We start from the raw sequence: 17,888 nt of genomic DNA on the forward strand, positions 1-17,888 counted from the left end.
CATTTTAATCCATAGAGTGAAAATGTTAAGATAAAAATGATATGGAAGTTTTTTTCAAGCTCATGGGTGTTACTGTATTATCCTATATCAGCCGGCATGCTATAAAATTCAGAGTTCACGAGGTTTTCAGTAACCTTTGCATGGTCCCTTCAGAAAGGCCATTAAAAACGAAGTTGGAAAAAATATTTATTATAATACATAATCAATATATATTTGACTTTTAAGTAATATGAGTTCTACAGTTTCTTTTGAGCGGCTTAATTTCTTTAATATATTAATCAACGAAGCTTTTTTGATTTTTCTGATTAAAAAAATCTAAGTGATTATTAATGATTTAAAACATAGTAATTGAAACAAATGCAAACATTTGTTCATTTGTTGTCCTAAAATTAAAATATTTTTTAATCGAATGAACAATTCAGGGGCTAAGGGTCACACAGACATAACTCAAACTGAGAATGGGTGTAGTTACATTTGTGTGACCCTAAGCCCCCGAGTTTTATGCAGCTATTCAATGGATAAGAAAGAAACTTACCTCTTTGAAAGGAATTTAAAATATTTATAAAAAAAATAGTTATAAATGAATCACAATTGCTACAGGGTTCATACCCTTTAGGCAGAAAAAAATTCAAGCACTTTTCAAGTACTTTTCAAGGTAAAAAATTTTGTTTTCAAGGCAATATCATAAATTTGTACTAAAAATATTGTATGCAGATTTCATTTACTACAAACACATGGAAATAAGGCAATAATACAAAAAAGTATATTAAAACAAAAATGCTTTTTCTACAACAAGAGACACTTTGATGAAACATCTACTGCGTTGAAAGTTTTTCTGAAAATGTTTGAAAAGTTTGGTCATAAAGAGAAGCAGATACCAAGAGGTTTAATTTTGAGGTTTTTCAAAGCTTGCAGCAGTCAGAGGTTTGTATATTTTCTAGAATCAGCAAATTAAAAAAACCTTTCATAACTGCTTTTAACTTTTATGGGAAGAAACTAAAATACCCAAGTTCAATGGCATTGCCAGAGAGGAGTTTTTGAAGTCACTCCCCCCCGCCCGGTTCCAACATTTATTTCCAATATCTATACAGTGGTTTATTACAATATAAGGGCGTTTAGGACAAAAACACTACCCAGAAAGTTATTTCAGTTTGCACTATTAAGTTCTAAAAATATTAGGTTTGCAAACCATTTATAAGTATGCAAATCAATTATTCGTATGTATTTATTAGCTGTTCAGCCAATAAGGCATTTCAACTGTCCTCGAGTAAATTTAAAAATTAGGAAGTAAGAAAAGTTTATGAAGTCCACAGTCCAGTCTCTACACCTCGAAATATACAAAAGCAGCTTAAGCAGTGATAAATACTCTGAATGCAAACTTGAGCCTATTCAGCTTTCATTGATTAACTTGCAATAGAGAATAAATGTGCAAGTTCAGATTTATAGAGCCATATTTCGAAATTGAAAAGATTCACAAGAATTTGACATATATTATGACAAAAGTAGTTTTATTTTGGGAAAAAATGGGTTATTGTTGAAATTAGAATTTAAATTTAGAAAGGCAATAATATTCAGGTTCATTACCTGAAAGTTTCAAAGAGCAAAATGGGGCGAGGGGGGGGGGAATAATTTTTAAAACTAAGACCCCTATTACTTGAATATACATATGTACAACAATAACTTTTGCTATGCATACAATTCATAAAATAGTTTAAGTCAAAATATTCTGCATAGAAATACCATGCCCAGTGTCTGTTGATAACCAGCAACAGGCACTGGGCCTAGCTAGGCTGGTACTGGTCAATTTATTAGATCCAAATGAAGATGAATGACCCTCCTTAAGCTATCTACCCCTTTGCTGATTAAAGCCTCTTTCAGTAAGCTCCAAGTATCCACAACCTTAATAAAGTAGTAATTTTGAATATTTGAGGAAAAGGGGAAAATTGGAGATATACGGAGGTAAAAGCATAAAAACGAACACTATTGGATTTCAAGTGAATAATCATAACACAACCACCCCTGTTATACACCTTATTTTAGCAGACATAAAAAAAATGATGTACTTATAAATAAAATTATATAAATCAACTTTATATTTAAAATACAAACTTCAAGTTAATTTGTTAGGTGCTCAACTGCTGAAATTTAAATTTTTTTAAAAAAAATCTGTTATGACCAAAAATTAGGTAAAGATAATGATTCAAAATTGCAAAAATAAATAAGCAAATAATTAAACAAGACCAAGGTAATAAATTCTTTAACTCTTTAGTTATTAAAATAAAAAATAAAATAGGCTAATCAGATGTAGCAGTGTCAAAATAACTACTAATTGCCAAAAATATAAAAATATTTACAAAATGCAAAAGGATTGAAATCTCGAACAAGGGAAGCAAATTTTCGCGAAGTTGAGTTAAGTTTAATGTTGTCATGTTTCCCATAAAATAAACTTATATTTTACCGAAATTAAACATAAAATATGCTAATCTACGGTAGCAAATATGAAAATTACATCCGATTAGTGAATATATTTAAATATTTGCAATATGCAAAAAGATTGAAATTTCAAACACGAGAAGCAATTTTTCGCAAAGTCTGAGTTCGTTCGACGTGGCATGTTTCCCATGAAATAAATTTATTTGTTTTTTATTAAAATTAAACAAAAAATATACTAATCTAAGGTAGCATATGCGAAACTAACATTTGATTTGCCAAAATATTTAAATATTTGCAGGATGCAAAAAGATTGAAATTTCAAACACAAGAGCAATTTTCCGCGAAACCCGAGTAAGTTCAATGTTGTCATGGTTTAAAAATTAATTTCTTTGTTAATTAATGAAATCAAACAAAAATAAACTAATCTAAGGTACCATATATCAAAATATCTTTCGGTTGTAAAAAACATCAAAAGATTTACAAGATGCAAAAGGATTGGAATCCCAAACACGGAAGCAATTTTTCGCGATGTTGCATACTGAACACATGTTCAGAAAATTGCATTGGTGAAATACTTTTTTAAAACTTCTAAGCACAATTCGTTGATTTTTGAGAGAATTTAAGCACTAAGAAACTTTTTCAAGGTTTTCAAGCACTTGAAAATGAACTTTTTTTTTTCAAGCACTTTTCAAGGTTTTTCAAGGGCGTACGAACCCTGTGCTATGATTGGCTTCTGTGAGTCAATCATTTTAGTGGCATTTTACTGAATTCATAATGAGTGGTCTACATTAATTACGAACTTACATAAAATTGTTTTATCTCTCTTCCTGCTTAAATCTTGACATTCTTTATGAAGCAAAATTTTTCCAGTTGACTTTTTTTTTTTGGAAAAATGTGAACCCCAAATTATCCAGCAAAACTCAAATTTCCTGACAGGCTGGTTAACCTCACTTTCTTCTGGTATTCCGGCTATGTGTGATTTTTCAACTATTCTTTTGAAAATTTTCTAGAGATACCTTTTCAATTAAAAACAAACTTGATCGTAAATGACGGAGTAAAATCAAGTACTCTTTATGTCTTTAAATGACTTATTGATATTAAGGTATTGATTTGAAATTCTCCAGAACACTGCACAGCTTGAAAAGGAAGCACATTTCATTGTTTCAAATATGACAAACAAAACAAACTCAAAAATATTCAAGGAGTTTTTTTTTTTTTTTTTTTTTTTATAGTATTGCCCTAACTGCCCAATAATAACACAATTTTGAAGATGATAAAATGACATGTAGATATAAACCTCAGTGACTTAAAGTTGTGTGTCAGAGTATAGAGCTTCGTTTTCTATTCCCAAAGCTACATCAGGGCATTCAATGCTGACTACAGTGTCAGCTGAATTTGCTCTTGGTGGCTCTGCGGAGGACACTCTACCAGCAGAAAATGCTTCTGGAGATCGTCTCAATCCAGAATCTCGGAAGAATCTCCTCTTTTCCTCTATTGTGGGACTTGGCCGAAAAGAAGCTTTTTGTTTTTCACCAATTTCATTATCTCTCTTGGCAGTTGATGAAGATAATTTTTTCTCTTGACTGGAGAGTTTGGATTCGTCAACTGTTTCATCTTCATCATCTTCATCTAGGCTTTCATGTATCATTTGTATAGGATAACAGTTTGAATTTTGATCATCTATTGTTTCTAGGAAGGTGTGAGTGGGCGACATGTATCCTGGATAATGTTCTTTATTGTCTACCCACGTTGGGAAAGCCTCTTGCGGTTTTGCAGGATCACTTTCTTGATCTTCATTAACTCTTTTCCAAGGTAACACACTTTCAGTCAAAGTACAAGGTTCCTCATCTTCTATTACAGAAAAAAAATGTATCTACAGTTATATATTTAAAACTAATAAATAATATATTTTTTATATAACACATTTTTTTTTAATATTATTTTCATAAATGTTTTTCTTCACGGGATATGACATAATTCGGCTCAACTAATTACAAAGTCAGACAGATTTGTAGTGTTCTTCGGAGCGGGAAAATAAAGTTTTGCATCAGAAAAAACATTTTTGCAGCAGAGAAAATCAAGTTTTGTATCAGAAAAAAAATGCAGCAAAACTTTTTGATGTTTTAAGAACTTTTTAAAAAATCAAGTTTTGATGTCTGACCAGATAAAAAAAAGAATGGTTGGCCTAAAATATAAAATTAACACTCCCCCCCCCCCTCCCTTTTAAGTTTCAATTTCTCTACGAACACATGATCCTGATCACTTTCCTCTAATCTAGTTTAAAATTTATAAATGCACCTGAAATGAAGTCAGCAAAAACTGTATATACCGAAATGAAATTCGGTAAAAAAAATAAGGGCTTGAAAATGTAAAAACGGATCTCTTACATATCTAAGAAATCCTGCTTTTTCCTTGTTTTAATTCAAAGTCAAAAATGACTTGAAATTATTTTCAAAATATTATTCATAAGAGCTCCATTGAATACGAGAGTCGATCCAAAAGTAAGGTTCCCATCAATTTTACAAATATACAGAACTGTCTATTCTCATTGCAATTTACATCGTTGGAAAGAAAAAACGCTTCTCTATTTTTATACGTTATTGCCATCTTTTTCTGTGCATTATTTTCGACGGTGCCCTAACCTCTGTATCGAGTGCCACCGCCAACCTGTTGAGGAAGTGTCTCACCTCGTCGTCGCTCCGGAAACGTTTGCCATCAAAGTGTTCCATAAACTTAGGAAACAAGTGGTAATCACTAGACTCGAGCTCCGGAATGCAATCGAGAACGGAGGGTTTGTTGACTGTCATGTCCCTGTTATGTCCCCCCCCCTTTGACTGTTATGTATAAAAAAAGAGACTTTTTTTTCCAACGATGTAAATTTCAATGAGAATAAAGTGCTCTATATTTGTAAAATTGATGGGAACCTTACTTTTGGACCGGTCCTCATATGTTTTTACATAAAACAATTTTTAATTCCTTTAATAAACATGAAAACCTTATAGTGAAACACAAAATTAGGGGTTCCACAGCACTAGATTTCAAACTCTGCCAAAAGTTGAACATCGTCAAAAAAAAAAAAAAAAATGTGAACAAAATGTATTTAAAACTATAATAATAACGATGCTATGATGTTTCATAATTCTAATGACTATGACTGAAATGATCGCCAAAACTTCGAGAACGGCGAAAAATAATCCCCGTACTTGAACAAACCATATTTTTTGACTTTTACCCATTTTTTTTTTGCTAGACACTAGAATTCGTTAATTTCTGAAAACAAGCGCAATTCTAAGCGTTTTCTTAAAATATTCCTATGTTTGCTAAGCCTTGTAAAAAACTTGGGGGGGGGGAGACAAGGGAAAAGGAGGGAATCAAAACTGCTTACTGGAAAACAATTAACTCTATTTTAAGTGCCACAACAGTAAATACCAAAAATGCAAATGTTACTCAATCTTTACGTTTTCTCTTATTCAGGGTTTTCCCCCTTTTTCTTTCTTCCTTTCTTCTTTTTTCTTTCTTTTTTTTCCCTTTCTTTCTTTTCTTTTTCTTTTTTTTTTTTTTTTTTGCGTCAGTGTCGCCGGACCCCAGCGGGCCCCTAGTTTCCGACTAAGCTGACATGGCCTCTCGTTGGGCCTGTAAATGGACACTAGAGTTACAACTATAATTACACAATAGTGGTAGTTGGAAATAGCCATCAAGACAAAGTTATTAACGTCTAAGAGATAAAATCTCATAAATAGACAAAAAGGTTCGAGTGATACAGAAGCGGATGCATTGGATATCAAAATACGTAGGGGAAACTAGGGAGGTTCGACCCATAGAGAGACTTGACCCATGAGGGTTTATTTCATGAAAAGGATACTTAGGGAAAATTTTAGTCATTATTGGTTGAGAAGGCACACAACAGTATTTTGCAGGGACCATTTCAGAGTTATTAGTAGTTTTCAAGAAATTCAGTGTTAAATGATACTGCACCTTAAAAGTAAAATTTGAAGATTTTGGAAGTTTTTAAATTTTAACCTCCAGTTGTTTTGAGGGAAATGAATATTAAAAGTATACTACATGTTTTAGTCACTTTTCTAGCTATCTATTGCTATGCATAGTAATTTTCATATAACTTTAATCTAAATTGCCAAAAATTTAAGGTAAGCAAAAGAAAGCTAATTAGGGAGCTTTGACCTAAGCTAACTAGGGATACTTTACCCAAAGACCAATTTAATGTTTTTGTTTATTTTGATGTTTTTACAATGAATTTTTATTTTTGAATCGATAAAATATAGTGATTTACGCCTAATGATTTGATTTGATTTTAGCAATAACTTTAATATTGTATGAAGACTTGATTTTTTTTTTTTTTTTTTGTAAAGCAACTTTTTGAAAAACTAATGTACAACATTCCGGTCTAAAAAAATGTTTTTATTTTACAAATAACAAAAATACTAATAATCTTTGAGCCCAATGAGTTGTTAGTAAAATAACTGAAATATCGCTCAGGTTTGATGTAATTAAGTTTTGAATTCGACTTCTGCTCTTCTGATGATATGGAGTAAGATTAATCATAATAATAATTTTAAAAAGATATGTAACACTTCACCTAAAGAGTGAATATTATAAATATTCACTTCAAGTATCACTTAATAAAACAAAAAACACCATTTTGTGTATTCACTTCAAGTATCACTTATTTAAACTAAAAATTGTGTCGATACTCCCTAGTTTCCCCTACATAAAAATCGGGTCTGTTGGGTTTAAGTGTAACAAGAGACAAAATGCGTAGTTTTTCCTTCTAATGCACAAAAGATTGCAGTTATGAGATCTTTAAAACAAAATAGAATATAGTAAAAGAAGAAACATTTTTCGTTTTGGTCAGAAACCATCAGAAAACACCATATACTTGTGCTGTGTTGGCAAGGTTTTTCCTACCCCCGGTAAATACCATGGTAAAAACCGGTATTTACCGTCCTGGGAAATACTATGTTTTTCTCACATGGGAAAAACTGATTATTAAAAATCCTGAAAAATATCAAAATTGAGTTATAAGTAAATAATAGCTTGAAAGATTTAAAAAAAAGGAAAATTTATAAAACGGACAATGAAGTGGATTTATTTATAAATATTTACACAGATTACAAATCATAATCCTATTCATATTCTTCGTCTTCTACTTCCACATTAAATTTTAGCATCATTTTACAAAACACTAATTTAGAGACTTTTTGCAAATTTTATTTATGCTTCTCCTGGTGGGTCATCAAGATATGTATTTTGTTGGTATTTTTAAGGAAAAATTGGTTATTGGTAAGGATTGGTATTTTTAAGTTTAATAATTTTATTTTATTGTGATCTAAAATATTGATTTAGGAAATCAATTACTGTAAAAAAATTGTGAGCAAATTTTATGTTTTTATGCAATAATTCTTATTTATTTGTATTTCTTTCCTACTGAATAATTTTAAAAGCAAGGGAAATTTGTAACAACTATTTATTTATTACCTTCACTTTACACATCAGATTCAGAAAGCCAAAATATTTCTTACTTATTGTTATTTAGAAATTTTTCCCGGTATTTTCTACTTTTTCCCAGTTTTTTCCGGCGGGTTGGGAAAAACAAGTTTTGGACGGGAAAAAGCCAACCCTGTGGCAGACAAAAAAAAAAAAAAAACTGTACCACTTACAAAAATTCACGTTTTTTCGAGAAACAAGAAAAAGTTGTTCGATAACTTTTGTCAGATAAAAGGTATGCTTCAACTGACATGTTTCAATAAAAATTAAATCACCCATGTAGTTTAGGGGACCAGCAACAAATTAATGAAACCTACATGGGTTTTTGATCATCCTTCATTGTAAATAGTTGCGAATAAGCAGCAAATTTCAGAATTTAGTTTACTATGTACAACAATTATACATGTTTTCCTATTAAGTATCACTTATACTGAATAGGAAAATATGTATATATATTAGCATTTATGTATATTAGCATTTCTCTCATAAAGGATCAATTTTGTTCGCATGTTTTTGGCTCATAACACGCAGTTTTTCGTCCTATCTTATCAAACTTTCAGAAAATTTAACTGATACAAAACAATCACTATACTAAAATTTGAAATAAATCATTTGAAAATTGATGAAATTTAAACATTTAAAGCAATTAATTTCTCACTGTGCAAGTGCGAAACATAGCAATTAATTACTTTCAAAATTTTAAAGCCGAACAGTTTGCCATTAAAAAAAAAAATCCAGTTGAATATCATACTAACTTAAAAAGATATAAACAACTTAAAATGAGCAGCATCTCAATTATTTTCGAGTTGGCATTCGCAAATTTGCAACACTTGCCTTGAATCTCATAGTCGTGATGAAAACAGGTTATATTTTTGAACGATCTGTTGCCATTCTTCGCCTATCCGATAATAATTGAAACGCGGCTCATTAAGTCGTCTGTATCTTTTTAAGTTTTTATGATACTCAACTGGAAGATGCTTAACTGTTTGGCTGTGAGATTTTGAAAGTTTTAAGTTGCTATCTTTCGCGCATGCGCAGTGAGAAATTAATTGCTTTTATTGTTCATATTTTCAAAATTTTCATTTCAAATTTTATTATAATGATTCTTTTGTATGCTGTTAAGTTTTCTAAAAGTTTGGTAAGCCAGGACAGAAAACACTCTGCATGTTATGAGCCAAAAACAAGCGAGCAAAATTAATATTTTTTAAAGAAATGCTCATATCTTCGAAAATATAAGTGATGCTTTCAAAAAATCAATAAAAGTATTGTACATCATGAGTAAACTAACTGCTGAAATTTACAGATCATTCCCAGCTAGTATTTATGATGAAGAATGATAAAAAAAACTTGTTTGATTTTTTTCAATTTATTGCTGGTCACCTAAATGCATGGAAGATAAAACTGTTATTGAAACTTATTAGCTGAAGCATGCCTGTTGTGGGACAAAAGTAACATATCAATTAGTCACTTATTTATCGGATAATTTGTATAAATATAAAATTTTGCAAGTGGTGCAGGTTTTTTTTTTTTTTTTTTTTTTTTTTTTCCGTCACAGACAAAAATAATGTGAGGCTAAATAAAAGGAAAAAAATGGACAGCAAAGGCGATTAACCTTGAAAATGGTTTGAACAAACAAATTTCGTGATTGAGTGCAAATGCATAGCAACTGTAATACAAATTATATTAACGAGGATTTCGCATGCTTCTGAGAAAAATATATCGTTTACCAGACAGGCAATGACCTCATTTCCATTTCCTGAATCAATGATTAATATGTGTATTTATCTATGTTCAAAGAGAAGGAACAAAAAAATTCATAGGACTAAATGAGTAAATTTGCAAAATTTTATTGGAGTTTTAAATCGCATTAAGGGGAGAAACCAGTTTAGACGGATCAAAAAATATGTTTTTTATATCATAAAATGTTAGTTAACTATTAAAGAATATGTTGCCAAAATTTCAATGAAAAATTCCGTTTAGTTCCATTGCTGTGAGCACTTAAAAAACTGAAGATTCGAAAATGTTCACAGCAGTTTTTTTCAATCGCGTTTTTCTCGCAACGACTTTTTTTCAACTGGTGTGCATTCTAGCACAAAACGTTACGTTATAGGCCAATCGCTCTGAAATTTTGTGTGAATATTCTTTATTCATTTGCACTTTATATAAACCTAATTCTGGGATGGTATTATTATTTAAAAAAATTTTTTATGCGGGGGGGGGGGGGAAGTGAACAAAAATAGTAGAAAGACGTGAATTTTGTGATCAAGCACCTCAAAAGCATGAAATGTTTTATTTTTTAAACTAGAATTAGGTTCGTATTCTGAGGAAATATGTAGTTAACGATAAAAAAAAATTGTAATGATTACAGATAAAATTTGTGACTTCAGGAATGCACACTAGCAACAAGCTCTGATGGCGACCATCCATAGACATCAGCTTCTAATTCCTCTATTTTTTGGTAGAAATGACTTGAAAAAATTGCAAAGTGTGCTTCAAAATAAGAATAAAATATCCTTCAAGTTTGAACAATTGCTGAATATTCCTTCCTTGTTGAAAAAAATTAACGAAAAATACTAAAATTTCTGCCTTCAAAACTGATTTCCTCTCTTTAATAGCACATAAAGCCAAACTGTATCTTAATTTTCGTGTATTTTTCACAAAGATAAAAATTTACTGTAATAATTCTTGATTGCATATTTTTTGTGTAAGGGTTTTTAAGGGAAGATTAATTTAGTCAATTAGCTTACAGCTGTAAAAGATTAGCTGTAGTTTTTTTTTATACTGCTTGTTAGTTAAGCAAAGAAAACCAAATCTTTCTACTGCATTTTGAAAACGTTTTTATGACATTTTAATTGAACTATGTTTTTCTATTTAAAGTCAGAAGTTTTAAATAATGTAAAATTTCCGAGAGAAATCTGCCATGCGAAGATAGATAAATAAAATAGTTCAAAATAAAATGAGTACCTACTTTTTCATACACCAACATATAGGGGAGACTGGGACCAAATGCCACAGGGTTAAATTGATACAAAGGCTTTAATTTTTGAGTGCGTATATGTGTTCAGAACTGAGAATTTTACGAAGAAGCAACCGACTTACATTTTTTCGACATGCGTACGCGGGAGAACCTGTCTTTTTTTTTTGAAAGTTTTTTTTTTTTTTGTGCACACAAATAAATTTTATGGTTTTCTTTGAACTGTCATATGGTGTCAAAGTATTATTTCAGATTAAGCAAGATACTACTGTGTTCCTTGAATAGGAGGCATGAATAGAATATAATAGAATCATGCCTAATAGAAGTTGCTGATATTCGAAGATGCTTTTTTCCCGTTTTTGAGTAAACATAATAGCGTTGTTTGGGTCAAGTTGATACCGTATAATAATTAGGCCCACAAAATCTAAGTGTTTTTCTTATCATGCTCTTGAAATTACATGGGATAAATGTCATGTGAATAGTATAAATGCATAATTTAATGTACACTATATTTGAAATACTGCCGGATTTTTTACCTGAATCATCTTTGTTCGCTGTAAACACAATTCCTCCGTCATCTACATCATCATCAGCAGCGGGAGTAAAGGTAACACTTGGATGTTTGTTGCCTAAAAATTAAATTCAAAGTATTTAAATCTTTTATAGTTTAATGTGTTTGCATTGTGAAACCAGCAAAATTAAGCACAGCTCTCTTTCTCTCTCTCTCTCTCTCTCTCTCTCTCTATATATATATATATATATATATATATATATATACTATTTACACTAGCAGTACCAGTATGGCAATGTTCATGCTAATAATTTCACGGAAATCTCTTGAAATATTCTCTCTCCATTTACACTTACTAATGACTGAAATTTTGGAATTTTAAGAAAATCCAACGCGATCCAAATATAAAGTTTAGAGCCATGAAATTGCTCTATTCTACACGTTAATGGAAAATTTACTATTTTTTTTTAAATTTTTTTTTAAATTTTTTAAATTTAAGCCTGGTTGTTGAACATGTCTCACTTGACGCAACTTTCGAAGTAGACTGTGCAGCGCCGGCCAACGCAGCTAGTAAATATTTAAGTATTTTTCATTTTCATTCGTGCAGATTTTCATTATAAGCCTTTTTAAAATGCACAATCTTATCGTCTTTGCAAAAAGAAACAAATCTTAATGCTGAAACTACAAATTTTAAACCCAACGTTAGTAAAGCATAACTTTACAGTTGAGTGCAATTACGTGTTACATTGTAGAGCCTCTTTTTTTGCCATATAAAGAAGTAACATTATGAATGAAAGACTGGCTTTTTTCGAATGTTAAGCTCCCATGCATTCCAAAAGTGGTTCCTTACCCCAGTGGTAATTACTTTCATACTCTTATTGGTATGCATTTTTATGAAGTTAAAACACAAAGCGTATTAAAACAATACTATTAATGAACTTTTAAAACGACACTGCTGATGAGTTCATCTTGACTGTCGTAGATTAGGAATTTCGAAATACATATTCACTTTTTTGGCGCAGCATAGCCTACTAAGCAGTCTTTAAAATCAATGTATAAAACCAACCAACAGTAAAAAATCTAAAAGAAGTTTGGTCCATGTTAAAACTGTATGAGCGATAATTTTTAATGTTATGACTCTGAAGAATGTTTGTAACTGATATGAGTGCGAAGCGAAATTATGTTGGTTGAAAAAAAAAAAAAAAAAAGCAACGATCAAGACGTCCTGTGAACTCCAAAACGGAAAAGTACGAAAGTGGTACGTTCAAGCAGACAATGGAATATTAGAGAGCCTACCGAAAAACTTAACATCCTGTATGGAATCATTCTAAGAACTTGAACAGCAGATATACGAATGAGAGAAGTTTGTACTTTCACCTCGATCCGATCTACGAACGTTAGAACGAGAAAAGGTTCCTGGCTGTCCACATCCGCTCTATTCTCCAGATATAACACCTAAAGGCTTCCGGCTTTTTTCCGAAAATAAAAACTGTGGAAAGTAAAACGTTATTCGAATTTTAAACCAAAAAATGGCATAACATTGCTATTTCTATGCGAAGAAATGACCGTATAAGCGACCGAAAGAGTGTAAAAATAACACTTTAAAGTTCTTCCAGCAGCGTCGTACACTGTAAAAAAATTCCGAAATGTTACTGGTTATTTCCGTGGAACGTTTCATAATTTCAGAGGTTTTCACCTATTTCCCCAAAAAATCAAGTATCTTCGAGAAAAAGTTTCCTGAATTTCTAAAAGATGCACGAATGCAGACCTTGCATTGATGTGAAAATTATTTTTTGCTACCAGTTTAGATATTGATGGAGCGTGTTAATTAAGTATATCAGCTTTAGATTGTTGATGGCTCGTCCGGATTGACTAAGCTTCCAATGGGAGCAAATAAGTCACTGGATAGCTACAGTTTTGCGTGGCAGGAATTGCAGGTAAGGAATTTGCTTGGTTCTTGCTTGCAATTTTCGCGTAGCTTGGCCGTGGTTGCTCTAATATTTCTGGAGCTTTTTTGGTAAATCAGGAAGGTTCTAATCAAATAAATTTAACCTATTTCATTTTTCTAGAAGGTTCACGACTGGCTTTAATAGGGGAGATTTCTTAATATTTCAGAAAGATTACTGACTTTTATCGGAAAACGTTCCTGGTTTTTGTAAGCTATGTTACTGGCTGTAATTGGGCACATCAGCTGCCTATTATTTTCCAGGAACGTTTCTGAATCGTTTTTACAGTGTAGCTTGAAGCGCTTGAAATAACTTTAAAAAGGAATTTGGGCATTTTTAAGTTAAAAACTTTTCTTTTTTATGTCATCGTCTGCACGAAATAAATAGCGTAGGGGGGGGGGGAGATAAAAGGAACAAAACGTAGAGAATGAATTTAATTGAAATTCCCAGTTAAATGCAGTCTTCTTTTATTTTTCTCTCTCAGTTTTAATGAGATTGTAAGCAGGAAAAATGTACTACTTTACTTTTTTCGATGAGATAAAAGATTTTTTTTCTCCACTTTTAAAGTTTCTGCAATGCTACTGATGGTTTCAATAAGCAACAAAATTTCGTCTTTCTTTGTCCTACTTTTATACTTTCGATGTAACATAGCTTGGCTTAACATAATCTTTTGGGTTCAACCCCAAAAATATTTACAACAAACACGTTGCTCCTACGTGTGTTTTTAAAGCTAATGCTGATTTTCTTATTCTTGAAAAAGGTACTGACATTGCATAGAAGCTTTAACATTTTATTTAAATAAACGCACACTCAGCAAGTTACGTACTCTTCAGTGGGTGACTTTTTAAGAAAGGGCTTATTTACTTTAAGTTCATCAGAAAACTCGTAACATGAAAGTTTTGCGTTAATTTCGACAAAAACAAATTGGAGCCGAGCAGACTTCGAACGCGAATACTATAGGTTTCTGTTTTTTATTCCAGAGAAAATCCACGAAAGTGGCGCAGTGGCTAACCTTATGGAAACCTGTTTGCTTATTTACGGTCTATCTTTTCTGTGAACAGTGTATAGGTTGATTGAACAAGTACGAGTTGTTGGAGATAATTTCAGTTTCACACGCATTGTTTCCCCCTGCTGCGTAAATGATGGCTAAGAGCCATAGTTGTTGTTCCTCACTAACTCGTTTATGCGTGTAAAAATCGATATTTGATATGTTTTGCCTGCTCAACGCAGGCTTCTGTGAGAGAAGTCTTTTTCCTTACTTGGCAGCGACTAAGGCCAAGTACGTAAAATGACTTTCTAAACAAATACTGGGAAGAAATATCAAGATGGAGACGATTGAACATTCCCGAAATTTCAAAACCTCTGTTTCTAGCAAACAATAAAACATTTTACTGTACTTTCAATAAGGCAAAATTACAAAAATGAAAAAAAAAAAAAAAAAAAAAGGAAAAAGTTTTAAAAAAAATTTATTTTGTACAAGATGCATACTTACTTGAGTTTAGAAAAACTGTGCTATTGACAGGATATTTATTGTCTATGATAAAATTTGACTGAAGCTTTGATTTCCTTCTGCGCTTTCTGGTTTCACTGATCAAACGTCGAATTTGAAGCCGCATATGATGATGAAACGGTGGGTGTTTAGGAGGAGATTCATTGAACATAGTGCGACTATAGCGACGTGCCTGAAATGAAAAAGTGTCAGTTTAATGAACAAATAATTTAAGCATAACAAAGAAAAATATTACAGTTTAAGACAATCATTCTAAAAATAAATATATATTTAAAGCAATCCAGCAAAACGTTACGTTACTTGAATAAAATGTTTTAAAGCGCTATATTCTGGTTTGAAGAGCGATTTTTTGGATTATTTACTGAAAGAAATGACCATTAAATTTTGCAACAAAATTAAAACTGTCATTAAGCATATTTAGCAATTAAGCATTTCAGTAAAAACATAAGACCGATCTCTTCACCCATAACTCCCATTGTAACAGGGTTTTTTTTTACTTTCTGTACTTTCTTAAAGAATAACAATGCAAATGAAACAATTTGTCCATCTGCCGTTTGTACTCTGAGTTGAACCGAGATTTCGGTGAAATTAGGTAGGGGAGATATGGGTCAATTGATACATTGCCACTGCGCGCGTTTGAATAATTGGAAAACACAAAATGCCTGATAAGACAACGCACAAAAAATAAGCCTATCTACAAAGAGACGAAGTTTGTCTTGTACAGATTCACTTATTTCCTAATGGTGTAAATGACACTTAATTTAGGAGACGGTTGCCGTCAATGAACCACATACCAGTTTTCGATATTTTTAGAAAGGAAGTGCAACTTAAATTTCACGTTAATTATAAGAACAATTTCTCAGTATATTTCTCTTTTAATAATAATATTCATTTTCATGATAAATATACACAATAAAGAATAAAAATTAAAAATAAATATTTTAGCATGTGGTCCATTCATGGCTACCGGTTGCTATGAATGAACCATCGAGTTTCCATCGATGGACCACATTCTCAAATTAAAAAATCAATGCGTAACTTACAAATATTTATATCAGGTGATCAATAAACACTATAAATAACAATAGGTTATAGAAAAATATATTTATTTTCTAAAATGTTTTATTTTCGGATAAGAGGAACATTAAAAAAAAAAAAAAAAACACTCACACAACACGCAGCTGTTGTCATCACGCCTCGTACACCACTTGATATTTTTCCAACCTGTGCAACACTGTTCTTAGCTAATATCTTTTCAACCTCTTTTGAACTGTTGAGAATTTTGTTAAATCGATTTTGAAAATTTTCGTTTGACGCAAGATTGTACTTCCTCTCTGAAATGTCGGAGAACATTTTCGACCATTTTATTACTGAAACAAGAAGCTTAAGTCTCAAACTACCAGCGACTATAGTATTAACAGACTTTTTGTTTTAATTAAATCTGCGGGATATGTTATTTTTCTCAGCCTCTTGAAAGGTAAATTCCCCCAATTTTTCGGAAGTACTTCCAAAAACTTCTGCTCTAGTTCTGAAATATGATTCACTAATCTATTTTGGAGAGCTTATCTCCTTTATTTTTAATAAGTGACTAAGGCAACAACAAACCAGTTTTATTTTCCATGCGACGGTTTAAAGTTGGTTTCAGAACTCTATATTGTAGGCAGACTTCACTAAGGCCCATACCACCATTTCTATAAGCTACTGTAGCACGTTACATACTCTTACTTGTCCACTGGCCATATTTTACTAACTTATGGTTTTTTTTCTTTGGAACAGCAAAAGTATTTGAAACTATTATTATAATTTAAATTTTTAATCAATTTTATAAAACTTTGCCTTGAAATTATGATTGTATAAGAATTTTCTTGAATTACTAAGATTATTTTTTTCATTGTCATATTTATTTTAAAACAATTAAGCAATTTTCAAAAGTAATTGAACTGAAGTTACAGCAATATTTGAGATTTTCCATGAATGAAACACTTTGTTAGGTGGTCCATTCATGGAAACACCTAGTGGTCCAATGAGAGCAACTGCGTCATTTTGAATATTTTTATAGGTGTTACTGCTGTGACGAATAATGATGAAACATGAAGAATGGGGAACTGTACTTAAAAAGGTACTCTTTTAAGTCAATGTTCACGTTTAGATGATCAGTAATATTCAAAGCATGTTATAACTAAATGAAAATCTCCATAATTAGTAAGATAATGGTAGAAATCTTTTCTGACCGATTAACGATATGATTAAATAATTTTATATCTTTGACGCTTCTGCAGTAGACTGTTTTCAGACAAATGAAGGTACTAAAACTGATTACGCATCTGCACAAACTCTGGCACGGGAAATATCTTCGCAGTTTAGTCATGGAACCGGTTCATTGACGGCAACCTTCCCGTATTACGTTTTTGTAAATTTTTTCCCCCTTCGCTGCAATTGGTTCATCATCCTAACTAAGATGTCAAATTATCTTTATGTATTGAATAACTTCCAGTTTCTTGTTTTGAATCTATTTAAACAAATATTTTTATATTCTTTGTTTAAACTTTTATTATCCAGATTGTCTCTTATATGGAGTCAGTTGATAATCTGAATCTGTGGGAGAAGATTTAAGTGAAGTACACTCAATGTAACAACTGGGCACATGTGAAGGGTGCTAAAAATGCTACGCTTTACATGATGTGTTCAAATTGTGATCCAGATTAAATGCACATAACTGGACTAAATTTTGCATAATTTATTTTTCCGTTTGTATAAACTATAAGGGTAAACTTTTGACATTGTATCACTTTTGACTTCATTATTTTTAACATGTTTTGTAAAAGAATAAAAGTACTACAATAGATGCAAATATATTTTAAAGTAGTACTGTTTTTACGTATCAACTGACTCCACTACTGCAATCAGTTAATACAAAAAAGGTGATATTAAACTATATTTAGTTCTTCCTTCAGTATTTAATATTTTAAATACATATGTGTGTGTGTTACACATGACAGTTTACAGTAACAA

At 31.4% G+C, this 17,888-nt stretch overlaps 1 protein-coding gene across 1 annotated transcript in view; it reads right to left on the reverse strand.

Annotated features, from left to right (window-relative positions):
• Positions 1 to 2,430: 2,430 nt before the first annotated feature.
• LOC129218777 (sodium/hydrogen exchanger 3-like) overlaps positions 2,431 to 17,888 on the reverse strand; it is an 80,488-nt gene continuing 65,030 nt past the window's right edge. Inside the window, exons 10-12 of the mRNA XM_054853101.1 lie at positions 14,859 to 15,048; positions 11,446 to 11,538; positions 2,431 to 4,284 (exon numbers count right to left, since the gene is read on the reverse strand). Of these exons, the coding sequence (XP_054709076.1) occupies positions 3,740 to 4,284; positions 11,446 to 11,538; positions 14,859 to 15,048 (828 nt within the window). The 3' untranslated portion in view covers positions 2,431 to 3,739. The remainder of the gene's footprint in view (positions 4,285 to 11,445; positions 11,539 to 14,858; positions 15,049 to 17,888) is intronic.

The sequence above is a fragment of the Uloborus diversus genome, chromosome 3 (genome assembly GCF_026930045.1).
Source record: "Uloborus diversus isolate 005 chromosome 3, Udiv.v.3.1, whole genome shotgun sequence".
Taxonomy (NCBI): domain Eukaryota; kingdom Metazoa; phylum Arthropoda; class Arachnida; order Araneae; family Uloboridae; genus Uloborus; species Uloborus diversus.